General features: G+C 42.1%; 2 protein-coding genes across 3 annotated transcripts; one reads left to right on the top strand and one right to left on the bottom strand.

Moving 5' to 3' along the window:
• Positions 1 to 1,583: 1,583 nt before the first annotated feature.
• On the top strand, positions 1,584 to 11,511 carry tgfb5 (transforming growth factor, beta 5). Of its 2 annotated transcripts, XM_084550040.1 has the most exons (8): positions 1,584 to 2,246; positions 2,470 to 2,986; positions 4,570 to 4,733; positions 5,115 to 5,247; positions 5,334 to 5,444; positions 6,593 to 6,773; positions 7,150 to 7,303; positions 9,338 to 11,511. In XM_084550040.1, the coding sequence occupies exons 2-8, from the start codon at positions 2,626 to 2,628 to the stop codon at positions 9,494 to 9,496; spliced, it is 1,263 nt and encodes a 420-aa protein (XP_084406166.1). In that variant the 5' UTR covers positions 1,584 to 2,246; positions 2,470 to 2,625; the 3' UTR covers positions 9,497 to 11,511. The 2 variants fall into 2 exon arrangements, with proteins under 2 accessions (XP_084406166.1, XP_084406165.1); XM_084550039.1 differs by having other exon boundaries at positions 1,584 to 2,986.
• Positions 11,512 to 16,868: 5,357 nt separating this feature from the next.
• kcnk4a (potassium channel, subfamily K, member 4a) lies at positions 16,869 to 21,511 on the bottom strand (the record flags this gene model as incomplete). The annotated part of the gene is made up of 5 exons (XM_084549249.1): positions 20,478 to 21,511; positions 19,958 to 20,118; positions 19,292 to 19,478; positions 18,103 to 18,239; positions 16,869 to 17,987 (listed from the first exon to the last, which is right to left on the bottom strand). The coding sequence occupies exons 1-5, from the start codon at positions 20,629 to 20,631 to the stop codon at positions 16,869 to 16,871; spliced, it is 1,758 nt and encodes a 585-aa protein (XP_084405375.1). The 5' UTR covers positions 20,632 to 21,511.
• Positions 21,512 to 25,712: the final 4,201 nt, after the last annotated feature.

Here is a 25,712-nt window from a genome sequence, read left to right as displayed (position 1 = left end):
ACGCTAAAGCTGCACTTTGAAATCTCTGGGACAGATTAATACTTCTCTCTCTAGCAGCTTCCCTTTAATCATTTTGTTCCTGTGTAAATATTTTAATAGAGTTTCAGGTGATTAAGCCTTTTGGCAGAGATTGATAACGCTCGTCTGTGCGTCTGTTAGAGCGGATAGATCAGTCTAGTCGCTGATCAAACAAAAATCCAGACACAAACAGTTTTCAGTTTTACTGGGGATAATGCATCAGACTGTATCTTGACTGGGACCAGTAGCTTCCTGCAGTCTGGGCTGGACTGCCAAGAAAATATCTGGTATTAAGCAATATTCTGTGACCGCAACATTTACTGTAATAGTTCATCATTTTTGCTCAGTGTCAATGAGCAGTAGGGTGTCTCGTCTCTTTAAGTGACAGAATAACACCAGAAATACCTATTAGAGAGCAAAATAAATCACGATTTCAGACACAGGGATTAAGTAACTGACTTACTGCGTCTTAACGTTGAACATCAATGTGCTGCATCTAAATCAAGTCAGGTGTTTATCCTCTGTTTGACCTGTGAGTACAGAAGAGGCCCCTGTGGTCACAGGTTATGTTGGTCACAGACTATAGTGTGTAACAATGGGGCACATAACTCCCCTTAAGTGGCAAATTAACCCCCAAACTCCAAAGTGCTCCTTTCAGCCTGCTGGGCCCCCTGGGAGATGTTTACCTGCAGAGAGAGGGCGGTGAGGGCATTTTTGTGGAGAAAATAATTGCAAAATGCGCAGCTGTGTGTGTGCCTCGTCTGGTGAGACGAAGATGGCTTTTGCCTACATAATCACACACTCCCTTCACTCTGGTGGCATCCCGCCCCAGCACCACCACACAGGGCCGCCCCTGGCCAAACTGGGGCCCTAAGCAGAAATGTCTTTTGGGGCCCCCCCACCAGACACGCGCACACACACGCGCACACACACACACGTGTAAAGAAATGACGAGCACAAAATGCCATTTAGGTTTACAACCTTCATTTGGGGTAACAAAACAAAGAATTTTCAACTATGTACATGTATTTACAAGCATTTACAAGTTAACCCGTCTGCATTTTTTTGAAGCAAAGTCATCAATGAGGTCATCGTATGACAGCTGCTGTGCCAGTTCAGAGTTTATGCTTATCACAGACTCTTTATGGTACTCACGGTTGCCAGATTGGGCGGTTTTTCCACAAAATTGGGCTACTTGGTTTATGTCCGGCGGGGGAGTGTGACAGGTTTCCATAGGTGGCAACTTCGTGGTTTGGGCTGTTTTTATTGGATTGGGAGGACCAGCGGAGCGCTCGCGCTGGTCTCTCCGCCGCCGGAGCGCTGCGCGTCCTTTGCGCATTTTTAGAAAATGCGTCATCTTGTGCGACATGGGGCCCCCCATGGATCGCGGGGCCCCACGCGCTGCGCGTGTTCTGCGTATAGGGCGGGGCGGCTCTGCCACCACATCTCCACCTCCTCCCTCCATCCCTCCCACCCTCCCACCCAGACTCTCTCTCTCTCTCCTCTCTCTCTCTCTGTGTGTGTCTGGAGCGCTTCTCTCAGAGGATCTGCAGAATAATGGAGGCGCATCATGCAGCAGGTCTCCGTGTTTGCTGCAGAGCTTTCAGCCCAGCCCACACCAAGCTGGAGCTCATTTAAACCAGGGATCTGTTACTCACTGTAAAGTTTCTTCTGCGTGAAAATCCGCAGCACAAGGACTTCTTTCATATATTTCCTGCGTCATGTCGTTTTACGTCGTCTGACTTTTTCCGTGTTTTGATGTTTATATGAGGGGGACTACCAGGCCCACCATGGTTTTTCCAACATAAATCATTTTTTCCCTACGTTTCAGTGCAGCCTGCTTTCTGTTTACCTATAACGGGGAATGGGAGGACCTCATTTGTTTTTTTTTGTTTTTTGAAAAGCTGTAGCTAGATTTTCTGGAAGCGGCCATGGGCCAGTTTTTTGCTCCACAGATGGGTCCCTCGGAGGTGAAATCATGGGAGCCGTGCTGTCTTGGATGAAGTGCGCCGCTCAGGTTTTTGTTTGGAGGATTTGCGACATGGGCTGAGCTCCTGTGATGACTCTTTTCTCCTGAGAGATGTTATCTGAAGATGGACGACGGGAATCAGAGACGGATTAAGCTTTAACTTTTCGGTCAGACTGTCGCTGAATATCACGGGAGACCCGAGATCTGTGCGCATCAAATTTCCAGTCACTTAATTTGAGGGGCTTTGAAGAAGAGTTTGGTAATTGGCTAGTATATAATATAATATTTTTCTCGTAGGCTTTCAAGTTTTAATAGCTTTTTTTTTTAGATTTAGTCATTTTAATGTAAAGTAAAGCGTAAATGACAATGCGTCACTGTGTGTCTAGGGTTAAAACAGACGATAACAAGTATGAAAATGTAATAAATCCACTATAGTGGAGGCGAGAAGTCAGCAGATGTGGTTTTCTTTTTCCTCATAACAGGGGTTTGACCTAAATAACCGCAGATTTGGGTTTTGAAGTAGGACCTTTTTACGCACGACTTTTTTTTTTTTGCTCTTTTGGAGACGCAACTTTAGTTAAGAGTGAAACACAGTGACTTTGCGTCGGCTGGATTTCTCCGTCCCTCCTCACCGGACAATGTGGCTCCCCCGCCTCGCGCTGCTGCTGCTGCTCCGGTTCTCCGGTGTGTTCCTGGTGGAGGGGTTCAACACGTGTCAGTCCATCAACCTGGACGCGCAGAAGTCCCGGCGCATCGAGGCGGTCCGCGGCCAGATTCTCAGCAAGCTCCGCATCCGCAGCCCGCCGGACGACGACGACGAGGAGACTTCGCAAGGCTCGGTGCCTCCGGAGGTCATGCTGCTCTACAACAGCACGCGGGAGCTGATGAAGGAGCGCGCGCGTCTGGCCGACTCCGCGTGCGAGCGCGAAAGCAGCGAGGAGGACTACTATGCCAAAGAGGTGCAGAGGATTGACATGCTGACCCCCCGCACCGACACCAGTGAGTCCATGTGTATGGCGGGGTCTCAGTGTGTCCTCAGGGGACACTTAGGAGAGAAGGTCCTGGACAAAATGAGCCAAATTATATAATACTTCCTAAAGTTTCTGGTCTTTAAACATCTGTGAGCAACTAAACTCTGTAGTTCCAACATTTTATTTTACACTGAGAGGGTTAAAGTAATCAGTTAATAATTAACAAGAAAATAGCAGCAGCTTTCAATTTTCTATAGCCTGCTTTAACTTTGCTTTATTGTTCTTCCTGTGTAGTTTGCTAGATCATAGTCTTGGCCGCTAGCTGTCCTACTTTCTTACTTTTCATACTCTGCTGATAATATGTAAACATCCCTCCTAATGGTCATCTATACAACAATACATGAAGCTGCACTGACCTGTCCAATAGTTCTAACTCTGTCTGTCCAAATCTACTGTAAATAATAAGTCACACATTTAGCATTTAGTTTATACAATTATAAAATGTTAAATACAATTCTAACTTTCACTCTATTGGAGCTGTAAGCAGCAAGAATTACATTCAGGAAATAAGCGCAAAAGTGTGTAACTGTGATTTACCCTAACCCACGACTGGAATGGTGTTGCCAAAATAATTGAAACATGTACAGATACAGTACAATTCAATAGTACAACAAACAACAGCCTCCAAAATGAGAACACAGTTGAATCAACAGCTCTAAACAAATGCTAAATACCAAAGACTTCATTGAAGCTAAGCTTTAATACGGGACTGTATACAAATGCATCCATTTCCACTAGTGTATGAACTGGCACGTGAGTGTAATTTGACATTTACAATTTATAATAATAATTTTCACATACATAGTTGTAGTTTGTTGTAGTTTGTCATAATTATATCTGTATTCTACTGTGTTATAATTTAACCACCAACATCCAGTGAAGAGTGTCCACTATATACACCTGTAATATGATCATAATAAAATTCTTCATGTTTAGTTTTTATTCAGTAGTGGAACTTATATTGAGACCATTTCAGATGCTATAAATAGAGCGAAAATAGAATATTTCTCTCAGAAGTGGAAAATCTTCGCAAACAACAAAGGCCTACTTTTCTTCCCTAACTACAGCATTAGTTATTTGATCCAGGAAGAGTGTGAGCTACTGTTCATAAAACTGTAAAAACTACAGTAGATCTACACCTGGCCAAGGCTCTCACTTCTCAGAGTCCTTCATAGCAGCTTTATAGAGTCAGACTTCCAGCTGTGGTTGGCAGCTGTCACGTTAAGAGACATTAATCCTAAAAGGTCCATCAACACCAGGTTTTGATGCTGGATGCTACATGGTGTATAATTACACATCTGTCTGGGCGGTAGGTGAAGTTTTATCCAGTAAAACCCACGTACACAACAATATATTAAACATGAGACTAACACATTTAGTCACTTTGTACCAACCTATAATTTAGTTTCAAGACACTCATCAGCAGTAATTATGTCCGAGACAATGCATCAGTCCCACAGCACTGTTTTAACCAATAGTATAAATACAACATTGTCTAAAGCCACTGGATGTCGTCGGAGCGTTAGTCATCCTTTGTTTTCTTCCATCCAGATGCGTTGCAGCCCGTCACACCCAATCCCCATTACAGAGTCGTCCACTTCGACGTCAGCGGAGTCGATCTGACCAACAGCACCTTGGTCAAGGCTGAGTTCAGGATCTTCAGAGCTCCCAACCCGCAGGCCCGGGCCTCGGAGCAGAGGGTGGAGATTTATCAGGTAACTTCCAGAGAGACACGACTAGAAGAGAGAGCACATTTCACAGTTTATCGCTTTGACTGCAGCGCAATCATACATGCATGTAGTTGAACTACATTATTAATGGAGACGCTGAAATCTCTTAAAAATCACTTTAGAATAGTTTCCTGGCTTTTTGGGCCTCATGCCAACAACACCATTATGACACTGAAGCTTCACCCAGAGCCATTTATATGTTGGCTCGGGGACGATTCTTTATGCCTTACAGAAAATTCTAGCTGCAGGACACATCATAATTTACAATCGTGCTGACAGATTATTATCTATTATTCAAGCTTCATCTTTACGAGTGAAAAAGTAAACATATATCTTCACTTTATTGTCCTGCTTCTGTTGTGTCAGTTGCTACGGCCAGAGGAAGAGAGCACCTCCACTCAACGTTATATCGACTCCCGCACCGTTCAGCCGAGGGCCAAGGGAGCCTGGATCTCTGTGGAGGTCACTGAAACCATAAAAGACTGGGTGTCAGATCCAGGTCAGCTTCTGCACCAGCAACCCATTTCCCTTCCATACCACAGTGTTTGTGTAGTTCATCCCAACATATTCTGCTTCCTATTCCAGAGAATAATCTTGGCTTGAAGTTGGGCGTCCACTGTCCCTGCTGCACCTTTGTCCCGTCCACCAACAACATTGTTCCCAACAAGAGTGAGGAGCTGGAGGCCCTGTTTGCTGGTTTGTTGCAGTTGTTTTTGTTTTCACTGTATACCATCGTAGCCAAGTCTGTGCAAAGTACACAACAATCAACTCCAAACCAACTGTTTTACGTTGTAACCTTTTATCAAAAGACAGAGATTACAAATTCTCAGAGGCCTGATTATGCTGATTTTAGACTTTTGTGAGGACTGCGGCCACATAATGTAAATGCTGGCTTTTTAAAATAAATAAACATGACAACCAGTGTTTCAGAGATTTGACCGATTTAAACAGCAGAGGCAGTTTTTTCCCTGTGGCCATAGAGGTGAAAAATGTAGATTTAACAGACTGGAAGATTTATTGGCACAGAAAAGATCCCGCAGGTCACAAAATGTGAACATAAAAGCAGAGTGTCTTCTGCATGGCGCCTCCAAAGTGATTCATTAATCACTTTCGCACCGTTGTACAGGAATAATGGAGAAGCTGTGATACTGCTGAATACCAGACTGTCTGCGTTACTTCATCTAGGCCCCAAATTGTGGCACTTTAATCACAAGTCACTCTCAGCTGAGCCAAGTCTTTTTTTCCTTCGCACTTTCAAGAGAAAATTTGAACTTAAGATACTAATGTAAGACAAGCAGGGGCTTGTTTTGAGCTCTTGTGCTCCTGTTGCTCAGAAAGAGCCAAAAAAATATGAAATCAGACAGTGAGGCCATCAATCCTGGTCTGGGAAACATCTGTATCAGATATTATTGCTGCCATATTTGTTCATTCAAAACACTTGGAACAGAACTAGTTCTACTGCCGTCTGAGGAAAACTCAGTCTTTGTAATTACAACATGCATGAACAGACTTTGTGGTTATTACTGTTTATGAACTACTGCAGTTTTCAACTTCAGATTGCGCAAACTGTAGAAAATTAAAGGTATTAGTTCAACAGCTGTCGATTTTGGCCAGCGCCTCTTTAAAACGAAGCCGAGATTGCACAAATGTTGTTGTTGTGAGCAATTCCCATCACAGACTTTTCATGTGAATCATTTTTACGAGTCTGAAGAGGGAAACTATCCTGTGTTTCACAATAAAAGCAGAAAACTTAAACAGAATTCGTGTCACACAGTTTGTCTTATTTACTTCCTTGGTCCTTGGACCCCGAGACTGAAAAGCAACTGTGTCGCTGCTTTCTGTAGGTTTGGATGACGAGCAGCTTCGTCAGATGAGAAAGCCCGGTCAGGTTAAAGGTCAGGCGGACTTCAGCACCAAGACGCCGCACCTCATCCTCACGCTGCTGCCCAGCGACAGAGTGGACAACCCGGCCAAGAAGCACCGCAAGAAGAGGGCGGCTGCCACAGACACCACAACCTGCTCCCGGTAGGCCACCAACCATCCGCCCTTATGTGGTTTTGTGTGACTGAATGACAGCGCTGACAGGATTTGCAGTTTCATAATTCTGAAATCTAGTCGTGGTGGGCACAAGAATTAATTTTTTCCCTCTTGACCCACTTTGCGACTATTGTGTGGCAAAACTAATAGTAGTGACGCTGTGTTTAGACTGCAGGCCAAAAGGCGTGCAGTGTCTTATTTAGACTACCTTACGCAGCAAGGGAAAACTCTGGGAAAACTTGCATACTCATTAGTTTGTGATGGCTGGTTCTTCTGTTAATGTTCCCATGACCCAGCATTGACCATTAAGAGCAGGATGGGATCTGAAATGCCTATGGCATATGTCTGTCCTTGTGTGTCTCAGTGGTTCAGACCAGGGCTGCTGCCTGCGCTCGCTCTACATCGACTTCAGGCGTGACCTCAACTGGAAGTGGATCCATGAGCCAAAAGGTTACAAAGCCAACTTCTGTGCCGGCAACTGCCCGTACCTCTGGAGTGCCAACAACCACTACAACATGGTGAGCTTCAGGGGTCATCTATTTCTGTAAGATGACACATCACCATAGCTGGCTGCTGAACCTTAATACTGAATAGTGAAGGCTGTGCATCGAGGGCCTTGTTAAATAACTGTTTGATCAGAAAGTTCCTGATGTAAATCAACATTTTGGAACAAAAGAAATTGAGGGTTTAAAGAAATATTTTTATGTTTGTTAAAGAAAGGTGTCATTCTGGTGTGGTTACCAGTGCACTGACACTAGTATCAAAAAATACCACGTTTCCTTCAGATGAGCTGTTCACTTTGTACCTTCTGACATCTCATCTAAGCTCATAAGATCACAACACAGACTAATAACTTAAACTGCCCTCTCAAGTAAAGTCGGACTAAGACTAATGCGTCCTTTTTTTCCAAATTGTATTTTGCTCCAATCTGGAGATTCATGACCTTTTGTGCTGAATAATTTTACTGGAAACAGTGACAGACTTCCCAGTGCAGGGACACCGCCAAATTAAACAGAAAACATCTGTGATTGTCAGAAAACTCCAAGGAGCTCCTCTGCCTTTCTGGTAAAACTCTCTGGTTTCCAATCAACTTTCAGCCTGTCTTAAATGCGCTGAAGGTTTGACACTCAGGCGACACTTTCCCTTAAATGAGCTTAAAGTGTATTGTTTGTGGCGACTAAACACCACGGTTAGCTGAGATTGGTTAACCCCAGCGTCATAAATGGGCTGTCACCTCACAAGAAGCCTGTGAATGAACATATAGGCTTATGCAACACAGCGTGTCTGTCCCATTCAGCTTATGGCTTGGCCTGAACCTCAACTACTCCTACACCCATCACTCTAATAAACACGTGGAAGACTTTCATCTTTATTTGACACCTAAATCAGCTACAATGAGACATTTCGCTGCTGTCAAAATGTGATTTTAGTTCAACAGAGTTTGGCGAGTTTTGTTGTTCACGCTGATGTATTTGACAGAGGAGACATTGTGACAGACAGGAGAAATGTGATATAGTGCCCGTGGTTAAACTTGATTTTACAGTAATTGATCAAATCAAACAATGTTCATGTGAAAGCCACAAAGAAACTAAATAGTTATGTCTAAATAGTTGAGAATTGTTTTTTTAGGTAATTCTGTCCGTGTGGGTGTAATTTAGGTCAGATTTGATTAAAGAAATAAACGTTTTTAAAATTTCTTGGATAAGAAAATCAACTCATGCACTTATGACTGCATGTAACACAGGAAGAAACTGCTTAATGAAAACAATAAAGGTGACAGTTTGGTGATTAACCACTCAGTGAACAGCTTTTGTTATCTTTGACCAGAGCCACGCTACCGGCTAGTACTTGTTTCCAGTCTTTATGTTAAGCTAAGCTAACAGGCAGCTTGATATTTACAGTGCAGACGTGGCATCAAATTTCTTACATAACTCTTAATAACTCTGTGGGAAACCCTATTTCCCACAACATCAAACTATTATATAACAAGTATCTGGCAATGTTAAGACTATTCCTCATGTGAAATCAGCTAAAACCCAGGAAAAGAGGTGGAAATGTCAATTTTATCAGGCAAAAAAAAAGTATTTTTTCTTGCTAAAGTTTATTTCCACAGGGTTTGAATGAGGATTTCTCAGCTAAGAGTTTCAAATAGGATCTTCTGCTTATACAAAGTCTTACTTTTAAATATAGTTTTGTTGTTTTTATGATGTGTCTTGTTTTTGCCCAAGTCCTTTGCTGAACATTGCCCCTCATCCTTTTTTTAGGTGCCTCTTTGCTGGTATGTATGTGTGGGTGTACATGATGGGTATGAAGCCCAGGCAACAGAAACATGTCAGTCTAATAAATGTGTTGCTTGTACTATAAGTGTTTGTGCAGTTTTGATCACTTAATATTTATTCCTCTTTCCCTTGCACCTTGAGGATAGATTAAACACAGCTACACTTCTACAAAAACAGTTTTAATCCATCATGGTATAATTCTCAATGACAAACCAGTTGATAAAGTTTATTATCAAGTTCTTTAACTTCTGTTTATTTCTGGTCCCGGCTCAGATCCTGCCCCTCTACAACAAGCTGAACCCTGAGGCCTCTGCGTCACCATGCTGTGTTCCCCAGGACCTGGAGCCCCTCACCATCATGTACTTCATAGGCCGCACACCACGTGTTGAGCAACTCTCCAACATGGTCGTCAAATCTTGCAAGTGTCGCTGAAGGAAGCGAGTTCAGACGAAGAGGTGAGGGAAGAAGGCGGAGAGGAAAAGAATGATTACAGGACCAAAACTACGAACAGTTTCTTTCATGGCAGAATAAAGTCGTGAGGACACATGGATCCTTTGTTCATTAAGCTTCGCTGTCTGATTACCTTTAGCAGACTTTTGAGATGTTATTTTTTTACACCACCTGATTCAAACATCAGGGTTTTGCTTTCATTCTTCCAGGCATGAAAACTTCCCAGATCCTTTTTCTTTATTCTCTGGAACTTTCTGTTTGATGTAGGACACTGTAAATACGATCACGTTGCTCTATTAAACCTGTATATTAAAGTTAAAAAGGGGGTGTTGTGTGATTTGGCCACGTTTGGTCTGCCTGCTCCAGAAAAAGGATTCTTTTTATCAGGATCTTGATTCCACCTCCGTCGTATTCCTGCGGCTGTGGGCAGCACAGCGAGTCAGAGGTGTGCCTGTTTGCTTTAGGTTTGAAGGTGTTGATAGGAAGGGGGCGGTGTGGAAAGGTTTGCAGACGCAGATCTTTAGGACGAAGGAGGCAGGGAACACATAGAAAAGAGAGAGAGAGCGAGAGAGAGAGAGAGAGAGAGAGAGAGAGAGAGAGAGAGAGAGAGAGAGAGAGAGAGAGAGGAGCTGTGTCCAGGCAGAGGCCCTGCCAGCTCTTTGCGGTCCCGGGCTGAAATCTGCCCGGCGTAAACAGGATGTGAAAGATTTCCAGACACCGACCCGACCACTCACGGAACGCCAGATTTAAATGCTCCCCTCATCTTCTCTGTCTCTCTGTCTCTCTCTCTCTCTCTCTCTCTGTTGCTCGAGGTTCTGGGATTTGTGGTGGGAGGAGAGAGGGAGAAAAGAGAGGCTTTGAAAATGAGACGTGGGATGATAGGGCTGTGTTTGGAACGGCTACAAGTTTGGAAGGTGGTATTTTGCAGCCTTAGCAAATTTGTAACTATTTGGGTCGGGCTCAAACATTCCATAATCAGACTCTCGTGCCCATTTTCTCAAAGTACAATCATTATCTAATTGTAAAAAAGCTGTTGACTCATCGCTCATCCTGTGACGTTGTTTGACTTTGTCATACCTATGTTTACCATCAGCCTCACTGATTGACTCAGTCTCTCTCTACACCCAAGTATCCACATTGACCACTTTTGATAGAACGTCTAAAAGCTGAAAATAAAAAACATCCCCAGGGCTCATTTTAAATATAGGCTCTCTGGTATGCCAGTGGTTTGTGTGTGAGAGGGAGACAGAGAGTGGCTGGGTGTGTGTGTGTGTGTGCAGCATGTGTGTGTGTGCAGCATGTGTGTGTGTGGCTGGTGAGGTCATGCGTGATAACACAAAAATAATTCCTTGGCATCATTGTGAATTTTATTGTGACTAAATATGAAAAACATCTGCAGCAGATGTTTTCTTTGTGACCCCGCTAAAATTGAGATGTGTGTGTGTGTGTGTGTGTGTGTGTGTTTTGAAAACCCGACTGACAATAAAGTTTTAGTTGAATAGGAAGCGGTCCAGTCCAACAAATACAAGGCTGTCACAACAACTTCCAGTTATAGATGTATTAAGCGAGCCAGTGGTTTTCATGAATTTATATACCAGTTATGCCATGACCACAGGAAATATTCATTTTGAATTGGCTGGCAATAAAATTGTGTAACTGGATCCCTCAGACATTATTCTGGTCGACACTTTATGTAACGGCTGTTTTAAAAGAGTGTGGAGGACAGATTAAAAGGTTCAGCTAAATAAATTAAAAAAAAGTTTTTTAAATTACCTTAAGTGATTTCTAGACACATTGTCTCAGCTTTTAGAGTCAGTTCAGATGAATTAAACTTGTGTTTTTTGTCTAAATGCTGTTTCCTCTCACTGCTCTTTATGTAGTCATATTTCAGGATAGTCATTTTTTTTTTTGTCATTTTACTTTAATTTTCATTCCAATAAAAATGTTGAGCAAGTGAGCATCAGTCAACAATTTCAACTAAAATATCAGAACACACCTTTAAAAGTCCAGCATGTGTCATAATCATCTTTTAGACACGACATAATCTCCTCTCATATCATTAAATCAACACGGATTGCCTCAAAAAATGATTTACTACATCAGACATAACTTTCATGTCATCAGTGACAGACATGGGCCTGTTCAGAGCACATCTGTCAACCAGCAGTGGAAGAAGCACACAGTTATATTAAAAGTCAAAGTGCCAATAGCCCTATAAACTATATATAGTTTATGAAGTCAATTTCCTGCATTCAAAATTTACTAAAGGTAAAGTATGAACTCCCAGCTCAACTCACACAAACACTTAATGATGTCAGAAATTAAGGGCTAGCTCCTACCAAACAATAGTATAATTAAATAATACAAATTAAATTCCTCTCACAATTAACTCTGGCAACACATTTCACTTTGTCCAAAAATAATAACATTGCAGCTATTCTCAGCCTTCTGTTAAACTGTGTTTAGAACTAATTAGTATGTGTGTTAATTAGCATTTGTTTGCATGCATTAGTAAATGTTACCATGTTAGCAGTAGTGGTTAGTGTTAGCAGTTAGAAAGATGTTTTGTTTTTTTCGATGTTTTGATGTTAGGAGGTTTGTAGCCTTTTTTAAGGATGCTGTTATCACACAGTAGCGTGTTAGCTTGTTCATGAGAGGTCCATACAAACAGAGCCCTTTTGTGATATTTACGACGTTGTAAATAAAATTCATGTAGCATAATCCCAAGTTTAGCAGACAGTTATGTTTGAACCCACAGAAGACGAAATGTAAGGAAAGGCAAAGGTACTGCGAAAAGAAAGGGTTTTGGAAATATCATTTTCTCAGACATATGACACAAGTATGAAGAAAAACTTAACAAAACTAAATTAAAATACTTTAACTTATCATCTACAAGAAAAATGTACTACCATGGCCCCTGTCACTTCTGAAATATGTCACATCTTGTGTTAAATTTTCCACTTCCAAGATCGTAAACACAGTAAGCTGGCTCTGGGGGATTTCATGCGGACTGTTCTCATGAACACGTGCTGCCTTGTGGAACTTGGGAAGTACCTGAATACAAAATGTTTTGGGCTCAACTCAGTTCTCTGTGTCTTGAATCCACAAGGCTAACAGTTTAGCAAGCTAACGACAAAGTAACTTAATGTAGAAAATTTAAAGGGTTAATGAAAGGATAACTTGTCTCTTGTTGTGACGTTTTCAGAAATGACAAGTTTATAAATGTAATTTAGTTGTGTAGAGGTTCCTTTGTAGTTTTATATCATTTCCATTATTCCCTTACATTTCCTACAGTTGTTAGCTCGCTAGCTGTTAGCCTCGGTGCCAACAGTTGCCTAGCAGCGGTGTTATGACTTATTGATGACGTTTCCAATTAAATGTCAAATATTTTGTGTACATGACTTTCCATATTGTAACTACAAGTTTCATTTGAAGGCAGCTTTAGTCTTTTGTAAATATCGTTTTTAAAGCTTCAAGCACCACAAACAAACTTCTGTTGAGCTCCAATCTAAACTATCTGCTTGGTTAGATACTGCAACACAGAATGTTTTTTATTCATAATTTTGTTTCAATAATGTTCTTTAATATTCTAAAGTTAAATTCAATATGTTTGTCCTTACTGAAAGGAGCCAAGTTTGCATCCAAGCTGCCTCTGCTGTTAAAATAGCTTAAAAAGATACAAAGTGTTCTGCAGCCGTCGCAGTAAAATTGTTTTTCTAAGCGGCACTGAGAATGCAGCCTCGCTGTTTGTGTGCTGGGGTGTCAGTGCTCGAGCTGTGGTGAGGCTCCCTCCCCCTGAGTAAACTAGCCCCAGCATCTGTTAGTCTTTTCCACTTAACTACCCCTTGCTATATCCAACCTGTACTTATCCCACGGTAAAGCGCCTTGCTCCATCTCACACTGGGTCCCTCTGTCCTTGGGATGGAGGGAGGGACGTGGATATGGACCCCTGCTCTGTCTCACACACAAACGTCTTTCTTCAGAAACCATGTCTGCGCCTTTGACCTCGAGATGGCGTGCGTTGACCCTCAGGGCATCGACAGCACACCCATACACACATATATCAAGCTTGTTTAGCCCCCATATATGATTCATGGCTCTGCTTCTGGACACGCTCACCCACCCCTCCCCACGCTGACTGAAAATGTAAAGAGAGCCTTTGATAAAATCTGTAAAATGTTTCCAAGGATAACAGAAGGCGAGTCGCTCTCTCACATGCACCTTGTGCTTTCAGGTCAGACTTTAGGCTGAAGTCATTGCTTTTTATTTCTGGCAGTTAAATTAAAACACAGCTCTCAGGCCAACAGGAGTCCATAAACACAAAATATAAAGTTATACAAGCAGCAGATCGGCAATAAGACACATGAGTAAATAGGAGATACCGATGTGTGGCCTCAGCATTATTGAAGCCATATTCTTTGAGCAGTCAGACTTGGAGACCAGAGCTGTACTTGAGGCCCTACTGGGACAAAACAGCTGGGAGGCCAAACCCACAGAGGACCGGCTGTTCCCTTTTTAAACAGATGAGGGCGTCATTTCTGTGTTTTCGGACAGGCTGATTCAGTTTGAGGTAAGGCTTGAGGTTTGGGTGCGTTTATTGATAGTTGTCAATCTGTGGGTGACAGTGAAAGTTATGCATTATCATTTATCAAGTGAAATTTGTTCAGATTAGATTAGCCATAATTAGCAATAACACTAAAACTTAAAAAGTTAAACATTTTAGAACGTTTAAAGTGACATTTGGGAACTTCTTCATTTATTTTCTTGTAAAACACAATTTGTAAACCGGTAATTGATTATGAAACATTGAACTTTACGAGGGAAAAAGAAAACACATTACGCACATTTTCCTCGTCATACAGCATAAAAACCCGTTGAGATCCGAGGCTCCATTTAGTAAACTGTTATTTAGAGCGAAGGTGCAGATTTACTATTAACATTTAAATGTAATACATCTAAAAAATCTAAAAAAAAAAAGACAAAACGCATTTAGTGATGTTTTTCATGAGTCAGTAGATCTTGAAATCTTGTAAAATAATAACCTATAATAAATTTCCGAGTCTGTTAATTTGAGCATGTTACACTTCACCACCTGTGTCCCATATCATGAAGTAAAACAGAAACTTAAATTTCAGTTTAAGGCCACGTACTGAGTCTTGAACAGAAAATATTCTGGCACTCTGTTGTACATAAAGAAGGAAAAGAAATTGCCCTTCATTGGTCAGGACTCATATTGACAGTATTGCTGATGGATCATGGGCAGCAAACCACCATGAGCCGTCTGCTTCTCCTTCCAGACTTCTGTCAACAAGTGACAAAATATGTGGGAGCTTGAATCTATGTGGATTCAGTCAGTTACTTATTTTGGCCCTGGTGGAGGGCACGATGCCACAATAGCCTCGTGTAGTATTTCCTGATTCTGAGTAATGCATTTATCCCACAGGAGCCGAGTTCACTCAGGACTTTCAGGGTTCAGGTCACATTTACTGCTCTACAGTGGCTTTGTACTGTAGAAAACAGGTACTGTAAGCTACATACTTAATACCCTTTATGAGGAACTCTAAAGCACTGCTATTTTGGTTATTTACTATTTGTTTTGTTGAGCTGTTTTGCCAAAGTTAAATGTTTTTGCAGGATTTTTACTATTTAAAGGCACAGTGTAAAGCTTTCCTCTTTTCACTATCAGACACCAAATTAGATTCTATGTATGTCTGAGGTCTAACAAATGTGCTGAATGCACGTTCTTTTCCCTCATAACATTTGAAAAGTTTGAGACCTACATTGCTTAAGTCTGTGTTTACCAGCCTTCTGTCTTCTTCACTGCCCTTGTGTTTCCTGGCACATCGCTGCCACCTGTTGATCAGTGGGTTAGTGTGAAACCACTGGCTGGAATAATATGTTTGCCCCAGTGTATGTCCTGATAACAAGCAAGACGTTAAATGAACCCTTTAAGAAAACGTCCACAGTTATATAAAAACAATATATCAAATGACTGTGTGAGTTAAGCGAGGTCAGATAACCATCACTTTAATGGATAACTTTAAGGCGTTATGGGACATGTAACAGAGATCAACTGAGTACAGGTTGCACACAAAAGGAGTGCAAACGGATTTAAAAAATTGCGCAATTATTTAGTAAAAATAATAAAAAATTTAAAAAACTTTCAGCCAAGAGGAAAAGTGCCTACAAGCAGAATCAAGCCAAAGGTGACTTAAGGTTAAGGACACTTGATAGTATAGTTGGTACACACTTCAAACTTAAGAATAAGCTTTAAGAACTTTTTTTTATCCATTTGTACTAAAGACAAAAGTACAAAGATGTTCGACAGATAAAAACCCTTTGTAACCTTTGAAAATATTTAAGAGCAGTTTAATGAGCTAGCGGATGAAAGAACCAGGAAGTAGCAGTCACCTCCTTTCATCCCTCAAACAACTGGATGACTTCAGTCTTGAAGGTTTCCCGTTGTCGGGCCCTGTATGACGACATTACATGGAAGACCGTCACTGGTCCTACAGTGAGTTATGGCCCTGTCGTGCTTTGAAGCTGATGTTCTGTTGTTGTGGTTCAGCTTCTCCACCCACTGCTGGGTTTTCCCCGGGGAATTTTATTTTAGCCAAGGTGGTAAGCCACCCAGATCTTGACAGAAAGCCATCTTGTGATTAATTTAGTTAGTTCATAACAACCTCAACATACTTTAATACATATCATTTACTCCTTCCTTGTTGTTCCTCCCTTTTAATGTCATATTTTGTAAAAGTGCATTAGTTCTTATGTTAGCGGAAGTGGTCTTGTTTCAAGCGAGGTGGCCGACTCCTGCTGTGAAGTGCTGTGGGAAACCCTGCACTGAATTTAAAGCTCATAGTCAGTCCCCAAAGGCTTCACAAAGTCAAATTCAATTTGAGATTTAGTGTTTAGTCTGCTGACAATTTACTAAGATCAGCGGCTGAAAGCAAGTAATTATGTGTAATGATATCTGGATAATGATGTGACTCATCGCCTCCTCAAACCTGTGACTAGCTGTTTACTTCAGGTGTGGTCCATTTTAAAGTTAAGGCAGATTTATCTCTTCTGTGTTTTGAGAACAATGCATGAACAATAATTCCAAACCAGAAGATACAGTTTTAGTCACACCAGCAGTGAATGCGAAAGTCAGTAAGTAACAGTGCAACATTTGTGAGACTTACCATAAATACTAAACCATCCTGGACAACTGATACATTCATCATGGTGAGATTTTCACAAGGTGTGTGTCTTCTAAATGCTACAATTGTCAGGTCTGCTGTAAACCCACAGCTTTGATTCTGATGTTCTGTCACATCTGGACTTTGGCACCATGCTGTGAGTGTGGTGGTCGTCAGAGAGCACAGGCTGAATCTGTCTGGTCGTCTGATTGAGTCAGGTCTGACGGAGAGGCGTCTGGAGGTGGTGTTGGGGGATTCGATGGCGGCTGCATGTCGCAGCTGAGCTTCCTCACCTGCAGGGGACTCCACCTGTGTGGCAGCTGCCTCCTCATGCTCCTCCTCTTGGGCTTTCGTGGCCGCTTCTTCTTCTCCTCGGGGGCTGCAGACTGGGTGCGGTCGCTCAGCGTGTCTGAGGACTCATCGATGTACGCCAGGTTCTCTCCAAAGAAATCCAGCAGCTGGCAGCCTGGTGAGGGGGCTGTGTCGGCGTGAGGGGAGGGAGGTGAGGGAGGGGATGTAGGCAAGGGAGGCGGGGGAGGGAGGACTGGGCGGAAGGAAAGGTGATGCGAGGAAGAGTGAGAGGGAAATCTAGGGGATGCAGGTTTGTGGCTATTGTTTGTGGCTATTGTTTCCCAGTTTTCTGCTGGACTCCGTTTGCCTTTCCCTTGTGTTGCCTTGTTGTCCGTGGGCCTCACTTCTCCCTCCTTCACGTTGCTGACGATGTGGCGGGGCTGGAACTTGTGGAGTGCCGAAAATGACGAGGAGACAGAAGAGCCGTCTGATCTGGACTCAAACGGGGATTCTGATCCAGAGAGGGATTCTTCCTGCATGGCTGCACCTGCTGAGTCCAGCTCTGAGGTGGAGTGAGCCACGGGGAGGGAAAATGAGCGGGCCAGCAGGTGATGAAACGACTGGCCCTGTCCCTGCAGAACCACAGCAGGGTCAACCCTCAATCCCACCACAGCTCTTGGCACTGTTCCCCCTGCAACAGCACTAGCCCGTGGCCTGGGTTTGGCGACCCCGGCCCTCTCTAGTGACGGATGGGCCTCCAGCTGACTCAAAGAGCTGGAGAGACCAACCCAGCTGTTCGGCAGGTGTCCGTTCTCAGATCCCCCTCGAACCCAGTATCCCAGAGTGCCCTGGGCTCCTCGGCGAATGCGACGCCGCTCGCTACGTTTCCAGCGCCGGCGCTGCAGGAGGAAAGGGTCGTTGAATTCCAGAGGGTTTGGGATGCGGAAGTCCATGGACATGTTCTGTGTCCAGTCTGTAGCGTGGGCCCTCAACTCCTCCATCTGAGTGGGAGAGAGGGAAACATTAGTTTTCCAACAGAGGAGATACTGTATTTAACAAGTCTAAGTGCAGCTCTTCATCTCATTGTTTACATTTTTACCACTGTAAATCTCTCACCTCAGCACGGGTCCTCTTAGACAGCACCCTCAGCCAGTTGCCTATCATGGTGAGGATGGAGGCAAAATAGGCGAGACCAAACACTATCCACAGCAACACCAGAATCTTGAAGAACTTGCGGTCCTCATGGCCACCGCCTGGACGCAGAGAAAGTGGATTTTACTATGCTGTGATGTTTAGGCGATCCTAACAGGCACACAGTATTTTTATTTTATTACACAGACAGTCCTGGACCAGGCTGGGAGCTCATTTCTTAATCAATTAAACCTTAGCAGGGACAAGGCTGCAGATGTGACTCCCAACCTTTTGTACTCAAGAGACTTGTTCACATCATTGGAAACAGTTTTTGCTCATCCTCCTGCAAATATTATTTTCATTGTGGAAAATTCTGCAGATTATTTTTGGATTAAAAGCCCTAGGGCACAAGTTGATGACGTCAAATCATTTGCTTTGTCTGACCAACAAACCTCAACAACCCAAATATAGTCACTATTTGCAAGAAATAGGAAATTTTGCAGTATTTTTGCGTGGAGACTGAACAGTTAATCAATTATTACCAAGCTGATTAATCAACTAATGGTTCCATGCTTCCTTCATCAACATCTGAAAGTTGAAGTTGAACTTAGATCACAGACTGTTGCAATTAATTATGTGTAATGATATCTGGATAATGATGTGACTCATCGCCTCCTCAAACCTGTGACTAGCTGTTTACTCCAGGTGTGGTCCATTTTAAAGTTAAGGCAGATTTATCTCTTCTGTCTCATCTGAAAGTTGAAGTTGAACTTAGATCACAGACTGTTGCAATTAAAGATGAATTTTTGCAGATCCAGCTGTAATTAACTCAGACACAGTAACATAAATAAAAGTTGATGAAATATTAGCCTTCAGCTTCTTGGTTTGGCTGTTTGTTTTCCCCTCTGATGTGAGAACAGCTTAAAAATCTTTTCCCAGTCTTTACTAGCAACCTCTCATCCCAGAGCGAGATGGTATGAGCTATTAAATTGATGAGTAATTTTAAGTTTTGACAACGTTTAATATGAATGCATTTTAAAAGGCCCCAAAAGACAAAGTCATACTTAATTTCTACAATTCATCGAAGCAGAATTTAGACTTTCTTATCTTATACCCTGTCAATTATCATAAGCCTGATGTCCTAGCAGAGTGAAAAGAGACAGCGAGACATAACCTGGTACAAAGTCTCCGAAGCCCACTGTGGTGAGGGTGATGACCACAAAGTAGAGGGACTGCAGAAAGGACCACTCCTCCACTTCCTGAAACACGACAGTCGGCACGGCGAGGAAGATCAGGCAGCCAATCAGGATGGAGAGAACGGCAGAGATCACACGCACGGTCGTGGGCCTGACCTTACGTTTCTACGTGAGAATAACAGCAGAAGATGAGGAAGGAGAATCCATCACGATCAGTGGGTGGTTAAACATTGCAAAACACAAGTGAACAACATGAATTTTAATTACATGAAACAAGGTTAAAAATCTTTAGGATTCAATCTAAATGTTTAGATTTATGAGTTCATGCTGACATCCACATCACACGTCTGCATTTCATCCTTTAAATAAGAAATCCAGGGTGAGGTGTAATGTTTTTTCATTATATTCAAGTCAATAGGTGGACGATCTCACAATAGGGAATTACATTTGTGACCTTGAAGATAATATTTTGAATTTAAATATGTCCTCTTACTCAGCTGCAGTTACCAGTCATCATTACCAGCTTGTTCCACTGACCAGTTACAGTGACCACAGGCCCAGGCCTCCTTTTCTCAAAGCTGTGATTCAGTCAGGTGCTAATCTAATGGAGGTTTTGTTTCTTGGTCAGGACAGGCCATTCTCACCAGAAAGAGGGTCTCAATCTTGGCCACGGCTCTCCGCAGCACCGTGCCCATGTGGTCGCCCACTCCAGCGAGCAGTATGCCGAACATAGGGATGCCCACCAGGGCGTAGCACACGCAGAACAACTGGCCGTACCATGTCCGCGGCGACAGATTCCCAAAACCTGTACAAAAAAAAAATCTGAATATTTATACACAATAAACACAAGCTGTGCCCCTATAGGGAACAGATAAGTATCATCAGTCAATGGAGACCCAAAATAGATTGGGAGAAATGAAAACAACAAAACAGCTGACACTGAAATATGATGGATAAAAGTGCAAACTTCTTATTTAAAAACTTTAACATTAAAATTTTAACTATCACGTGTATGTAGTTTGTTTTCAGATCAGCATTAAACATCTGTGTAACTACAGTCTGCAGTTTCATTTCAAAAGCACATGACTTTGTCTCCAGAGGACTTGAGACAGCATTTTAAAGGATCTCCAGCGTTTCCCCTGCAGGTGTAGTGCTGCCACCTACCTATGGTGGTGATGATGGTACCACAGAAGAATAAGGCGGAGGCCATGTCCCAGCGAGTGGTTAGGTTGGCAGGAAGGCTGTTCACGTCCAGGCCAGCCTCGACTGCAGACACCACTTCCTGCAGGTGTGGGATGTACTTTAACTGTAAATCCATGCTTTAACACCCATCTGTGTTTGTGGCGTTACAAAAATTTGGATTTTTAGAGACTTCTGTTCTGTTGAGTTTAAGTACCAATACAACAAAGAAAGTTACTCCATTACTCCACGACAAGGAAAAGTTAAACATTTGAAATCTTTCTCAAGTAAAAGCCTTCATGACTCTAAATAAGCGTACCTCTGATGTGAAGATATAACACAAACTACATTATTATGTTGTTAATACTACATTAGTACAAGAAGAGTCATTACTGTTTTTACTAGTTTGAAGATGTCCATTAGCTTTCTCTATGTTTTAGTTACATATTTTAGAATTTGGACCTTCTTTGCACCTCAAGCACTAAAAACATCTCATGGGAATAAACTCTCAGTGGAGCTGCTTGTCTTAAACTTGTGACTGAGAGCCTCAACAAGACACTGCTTTTTTGTACAGGGATATTGGCCAAGAAATACCACTTTCATCCTTATTTACGCATGTAAAATGTGTATTTGGAAAATTGTGACCGTAAACTACCAACATAAATTAACTAAATGCTAATATTATGCCTCTGAAAACAGTGTACTCTGGTGTATACAGTGGCAGAAAATGGAAATCTTCAAGTAAAGTACAAGTATGTGCAGTAGATTAGAACTAGTAAATGTACATATTTATCTGCTACATAGTAACTCCATATGCAGAAATTAAATGGTGGTCTTGATTTTTATATAGATCTTTTTTGTCTGTTCACATAGCTGACATTCAAAGAAAACAAATACTGAAATACTTAGGTGGCAATAAAGCTTACGGGATTGTCTGGCAGACTGACTGACTGATTATAACACTGGTTCAGTCTGAGGGGAGACTAAAGTCTCTAAAACTAAGCTGAGCAGAACTGGGCTAGTCTGGAGGAATACGTTCCTATGGTAAACGAGGTCTCATTTATTTAAACATCCTATTCATTTTATTTATATTTTACAATAAATTAGTTAAATTTAACAAAGTAAGTCTAAAAGCATTTGCTTACTTGTAGATTAAACAGATTTTATTATGTGTCAAAGTTAGATATGAACTTTAGCCATTCTGATACTTCTAAATATTTACTAATGTCAAAGAGATATTGGACCAAAAGTTTATGTTCCTGTCTGCTGTATATTCCAAACGTCTGCTCTGCACCATGTCAGAGTTAAGAATCACATGATGCAGTACATACAGTATGTGTGTTGTGACCTCTGTAAAGTTAAATCAGTAATATATCTGTGGGAAAATACATACAGGATAAATAAATGATTATAAAATAATAAACAATAATAAATAAAATAATGTCTAGTATGTCCAGCGGTACCTTTACTAGGTTGCGAAAGTCCAACTCTGTGACACAGGAGTTATTGATGAGGAAGTTATCCCTGGTTTTAAGCACTTTTTCATGTGTCGAGATCTCATCAGGGGACTCCAGGGTCATGAAAACAAGCGCTCCCATTGCCAGGTACAACATGACCCCCGCCAGTAGGGTGGTGAGGGTGGCGCACCGCATTTTCTCCCGGTCGACCCCCCACGCCCCTCCAGGTTTAGGGATCGACGCTCAGAGGCCTGGGTCCTCCGGTCGGGCTCTCAGTCAGGATACACTGGGACACAGCTGGTCATAAACAGGAAGTTCCTTTAGAGACACACTGCATGTATGAGCACGGAAACGTACAGACCGGAGACAAAAGTGTTCTTGGAAGTCTTTAACAGAGTAAATGCATCAGCGGAAGCGAAGACAGTCACTGGCATGTTGTGAAATAACAACACTTTGACGTCCATTTAGTGACACCTGTAATTGTTATTCTGCTAATCTGGTGTGATATCTACAGTGGCCAAGCATTAGAGATGATAGATTTAAATCAAATTAGGTCATAACATGTTTACATAGGCAAGTATAAATTAGCTTGAGAGCTCCTGTTATGGTATTATGCACTACAGGATCAAATGTACAATATATGTACACCGAAAGAAGAACCATATGGAACCATGTAGACAGCCTTCAACATGCCGCCGGCAGGTTAACAGCTGGACAAACAGGCATTTATGGTCTTTGACTTGGTTGACCACCAACAATATTCTTATGTTGAGAATTTGCACACAACATGTTGCGGACCAGCAGAGATTTGGGATACTTTGTCTTCATCAGCACTAATTTGAGACCACAGGTTGAGCAGGATGGTTCGTGACGATTCAGCTAAAAGTGATACGTAAAAATCTGCCCCTTTAAGTTTCCAGGTAAACAAATCTGTCTGTGCAGATAAAGATTGTTTCCTCTGTGTCACACTGACGCAAGTTAGGCTCCATTTAACTTGGAGTGTGCCAGGAAGTTTTCTGCAAACAAACCATATCAAAAAGTTAACGCTGTGCTTCTTCCAGCTGGGAAAGAAGTGCAAGTCTGTCAAGAAATGAGGCAATACTTTAACACTGAAGGGAACCATTCTTCACTTCCACATGCTTTCTTTCATCATTCTTCTGTAGTGTTTTGTAACAGAAAATAATAAAGAGAGTACCTTCAGTCACTGATGTCAGGAGCTCATCCCATGTTAAAATTCCACAAATCAGGTGACAGAGAAATACTAGACTCCTTTTCTGTTTGCTCTCTGATCGACTGTATCTTTATGCTTCAGGAGTGGAGGATTGTGGGTCCATTTCGTTCCCCTTCTGGACCACTTTTAGGCACAAGAAAGTACAATTAGCTTAAAAACGAGCAGGCATTATCATGTATGTATATGTATTAGACCAGCTCTAAGCTGGCACATTTCCTCTTTTCTCGCTCTGTGTTTCAGCAGGGTACAAGCGGCATTAAATAAGTGTTCACATTGCAGGGAGTTTGTCATAATAACCTGGGTAAAGCTGACACACACCAGGCCACCCTGCCAGTGGTCTCACAAATGATTAGACTCTGCCAAACTCCAAACATACATCTTGACATTAATCGAAAACGTGTTTATCGCTTATCTTCATTTGGCTTCTAATGTTTTCTTTGAACCGTGTTTACCTTTGAGGCAGACACCAGACAAACAGGACTGGGATTTAGGAGCTTCTTGCTCTGGGTCGCCTGGCCCTGGTCGTCTCCGCATGGACCTTGACAGTGTTCTGAGATTTCCCAGAGTCTGGCCAGTCTGTTAGCATTCTGCGCTAATGGACTGCTGGCTTTGGTTTGCGTGGACAGGTCCGCTCTCTGCCCTTGGCTTCGACACTAACAGATATTATTAGTTATCACTGTCTAAACCTACGCTGGCATATTTTGATATTTTGCTAAGATATTGAGAGAAGGGATGTGTCTGACAGACTGTGATCTAATCTTAAATTAAACAGTGGGGCAGGTGGGGTAATAAATCATGAGGTGAGCTGTTTGGAAAGAAGCACGGGGCAAGGACAAGATGTATACTGGCTATTCTGAGGTTCACATTTAAGGCAGGTGTGTGAGACAAATCCAACCAACCTGAGATAGGCTGCAAAAACTTGAAAGGCTAAAACCTGCTGCAAACTTATCTCTACACGTCAATCAGTTCAGACTGTGTTCCTGCAGCAAAAGCCGTCCTCAGAGTCGTCCTTTATTGTCGCTTCTTGTTACTGAACTTGGATGTCTGAGCTTCACCGTGTGTCCAAGGCGATTTAAAACCAGAGGACTGTTTACATCTTATCTCACACGTGTGAATGCGAGCAGGATTTTGTGATGTGCTTGGAGTCCGATCAAAACCTCCAGAGACGACTGTGTTTAATAGTTAAACTTTAAAAATGAATGATGTTCTACACTTTATTAAAGAGCTAAAAAAAAAAAATCACTTTCATTTTTTCATACTTTTTATTTTGCCTTATTCTATTTTAAAACAAACTGGTGCAATCTTAAACATGATTTTATCACTTATTAATCCATCAGCTGATTTAACTACAATCAATTTAAATAAACTTTAGATTGCTCATGCGACTACCACTGACAGTATTTTTCCACACAGCACTACTAATCCCAAAATAAGTCTGTTTGGATTTCTGTTATTAAAGTTTGTTCACATGGAGTCAGACCGCTTTGGGGTCTAAGATACAAAACATTAATAACATCACTTTGTAGAAGAACATACTGTACTTCTCTTTGTCTGAATAGTTTTTGGCAAACAAGAGGAATTTGTCTATGCACAGCCTGTACGACATAAAACATGAATTACTTCTTTATCTTAACGTTGTCATTGATGTCGTCCGTGCCAAAGGGTTCCCACTTACAAAGCAAACAAAACAACTGATTTTAGTGACTGTGACCAAATGAGGCCTATTTGAGAATGCGCCTGAAACAAATAATTTCTCCCACCACAAACCTCCAGAGATGAACATGAAGACCGACTCAACAATTCACAGCAAAGGGTGAGAAAATAAAACTCCTTTAAATGCAGTTACCCCCCTAAAGTATTTGGCTCTTTATCAGAGAGCCCACACTGACGTCAGAAGGAGATCACAGGTTACGACTCTGGATCTCTGGTTTCATGCTCTGGGAAAATATTATGCTCTAAAATAATGACGGGACTGTTTAAGGCCAGAGAAGTAGCGTAGAGAACGGTTCGCCTCGAGGCTACAAAACCAAAAAACAGTTTTCAATGAAACGGTCAAACGCAGCAGCTGCACTAGCAGGAATGCAATCAAATAAATCTTGAAAATTAAGTTTCGGAGCGAGTTCTTTCTAAACCTCGGCCTTTACAGATCCGACGCTGACAGAACTCATATGGGCAGGAATGTTAAGAGTCCACAGAGCATCCCTTTGTAAGTCAGGGTGACACTCTGCTACTGTACTTGGTAACTTCTAATTAAAAAAGGGTAAAGACTGACTGATTAGAGAAAAGGCCTCAGAGCGACACGTGCATCCAAATCCGAGCAGCATGCAAGATAAAAAAAAATAAAAAAATATTTCTGCTTATCTGGAGACATTAAAACAACAGATCTCCTCAAAAGTAGCCTTTCAGCTCCTCGAAAGACCTTCGTCTTACCTTCCGTTTGGAGAAATCCTGCCGTCCACCTCCTGCAGCATGTGCCGTTCTCTCACTATTCAGCACTGAAGCAGCTTTGTGTGTGTGTTGTAAGAGTGCAAG

This window comes from Chelon labrosus (assembly GCF_963514085.1).
Source record: "Chelon labrosus genome assembly, chromosome: 8".
Lineage (NCBI taxonomy): Eukaryota > Metazoa > Chordata > Actinopteri > Mugiliformes > Mugilidae > Chelon > Chelon labrosus.
Note: the sequence above shows the minus strand (reverse complement) of the source record. Positions and strands in the feature narration are given on the sequence as shown.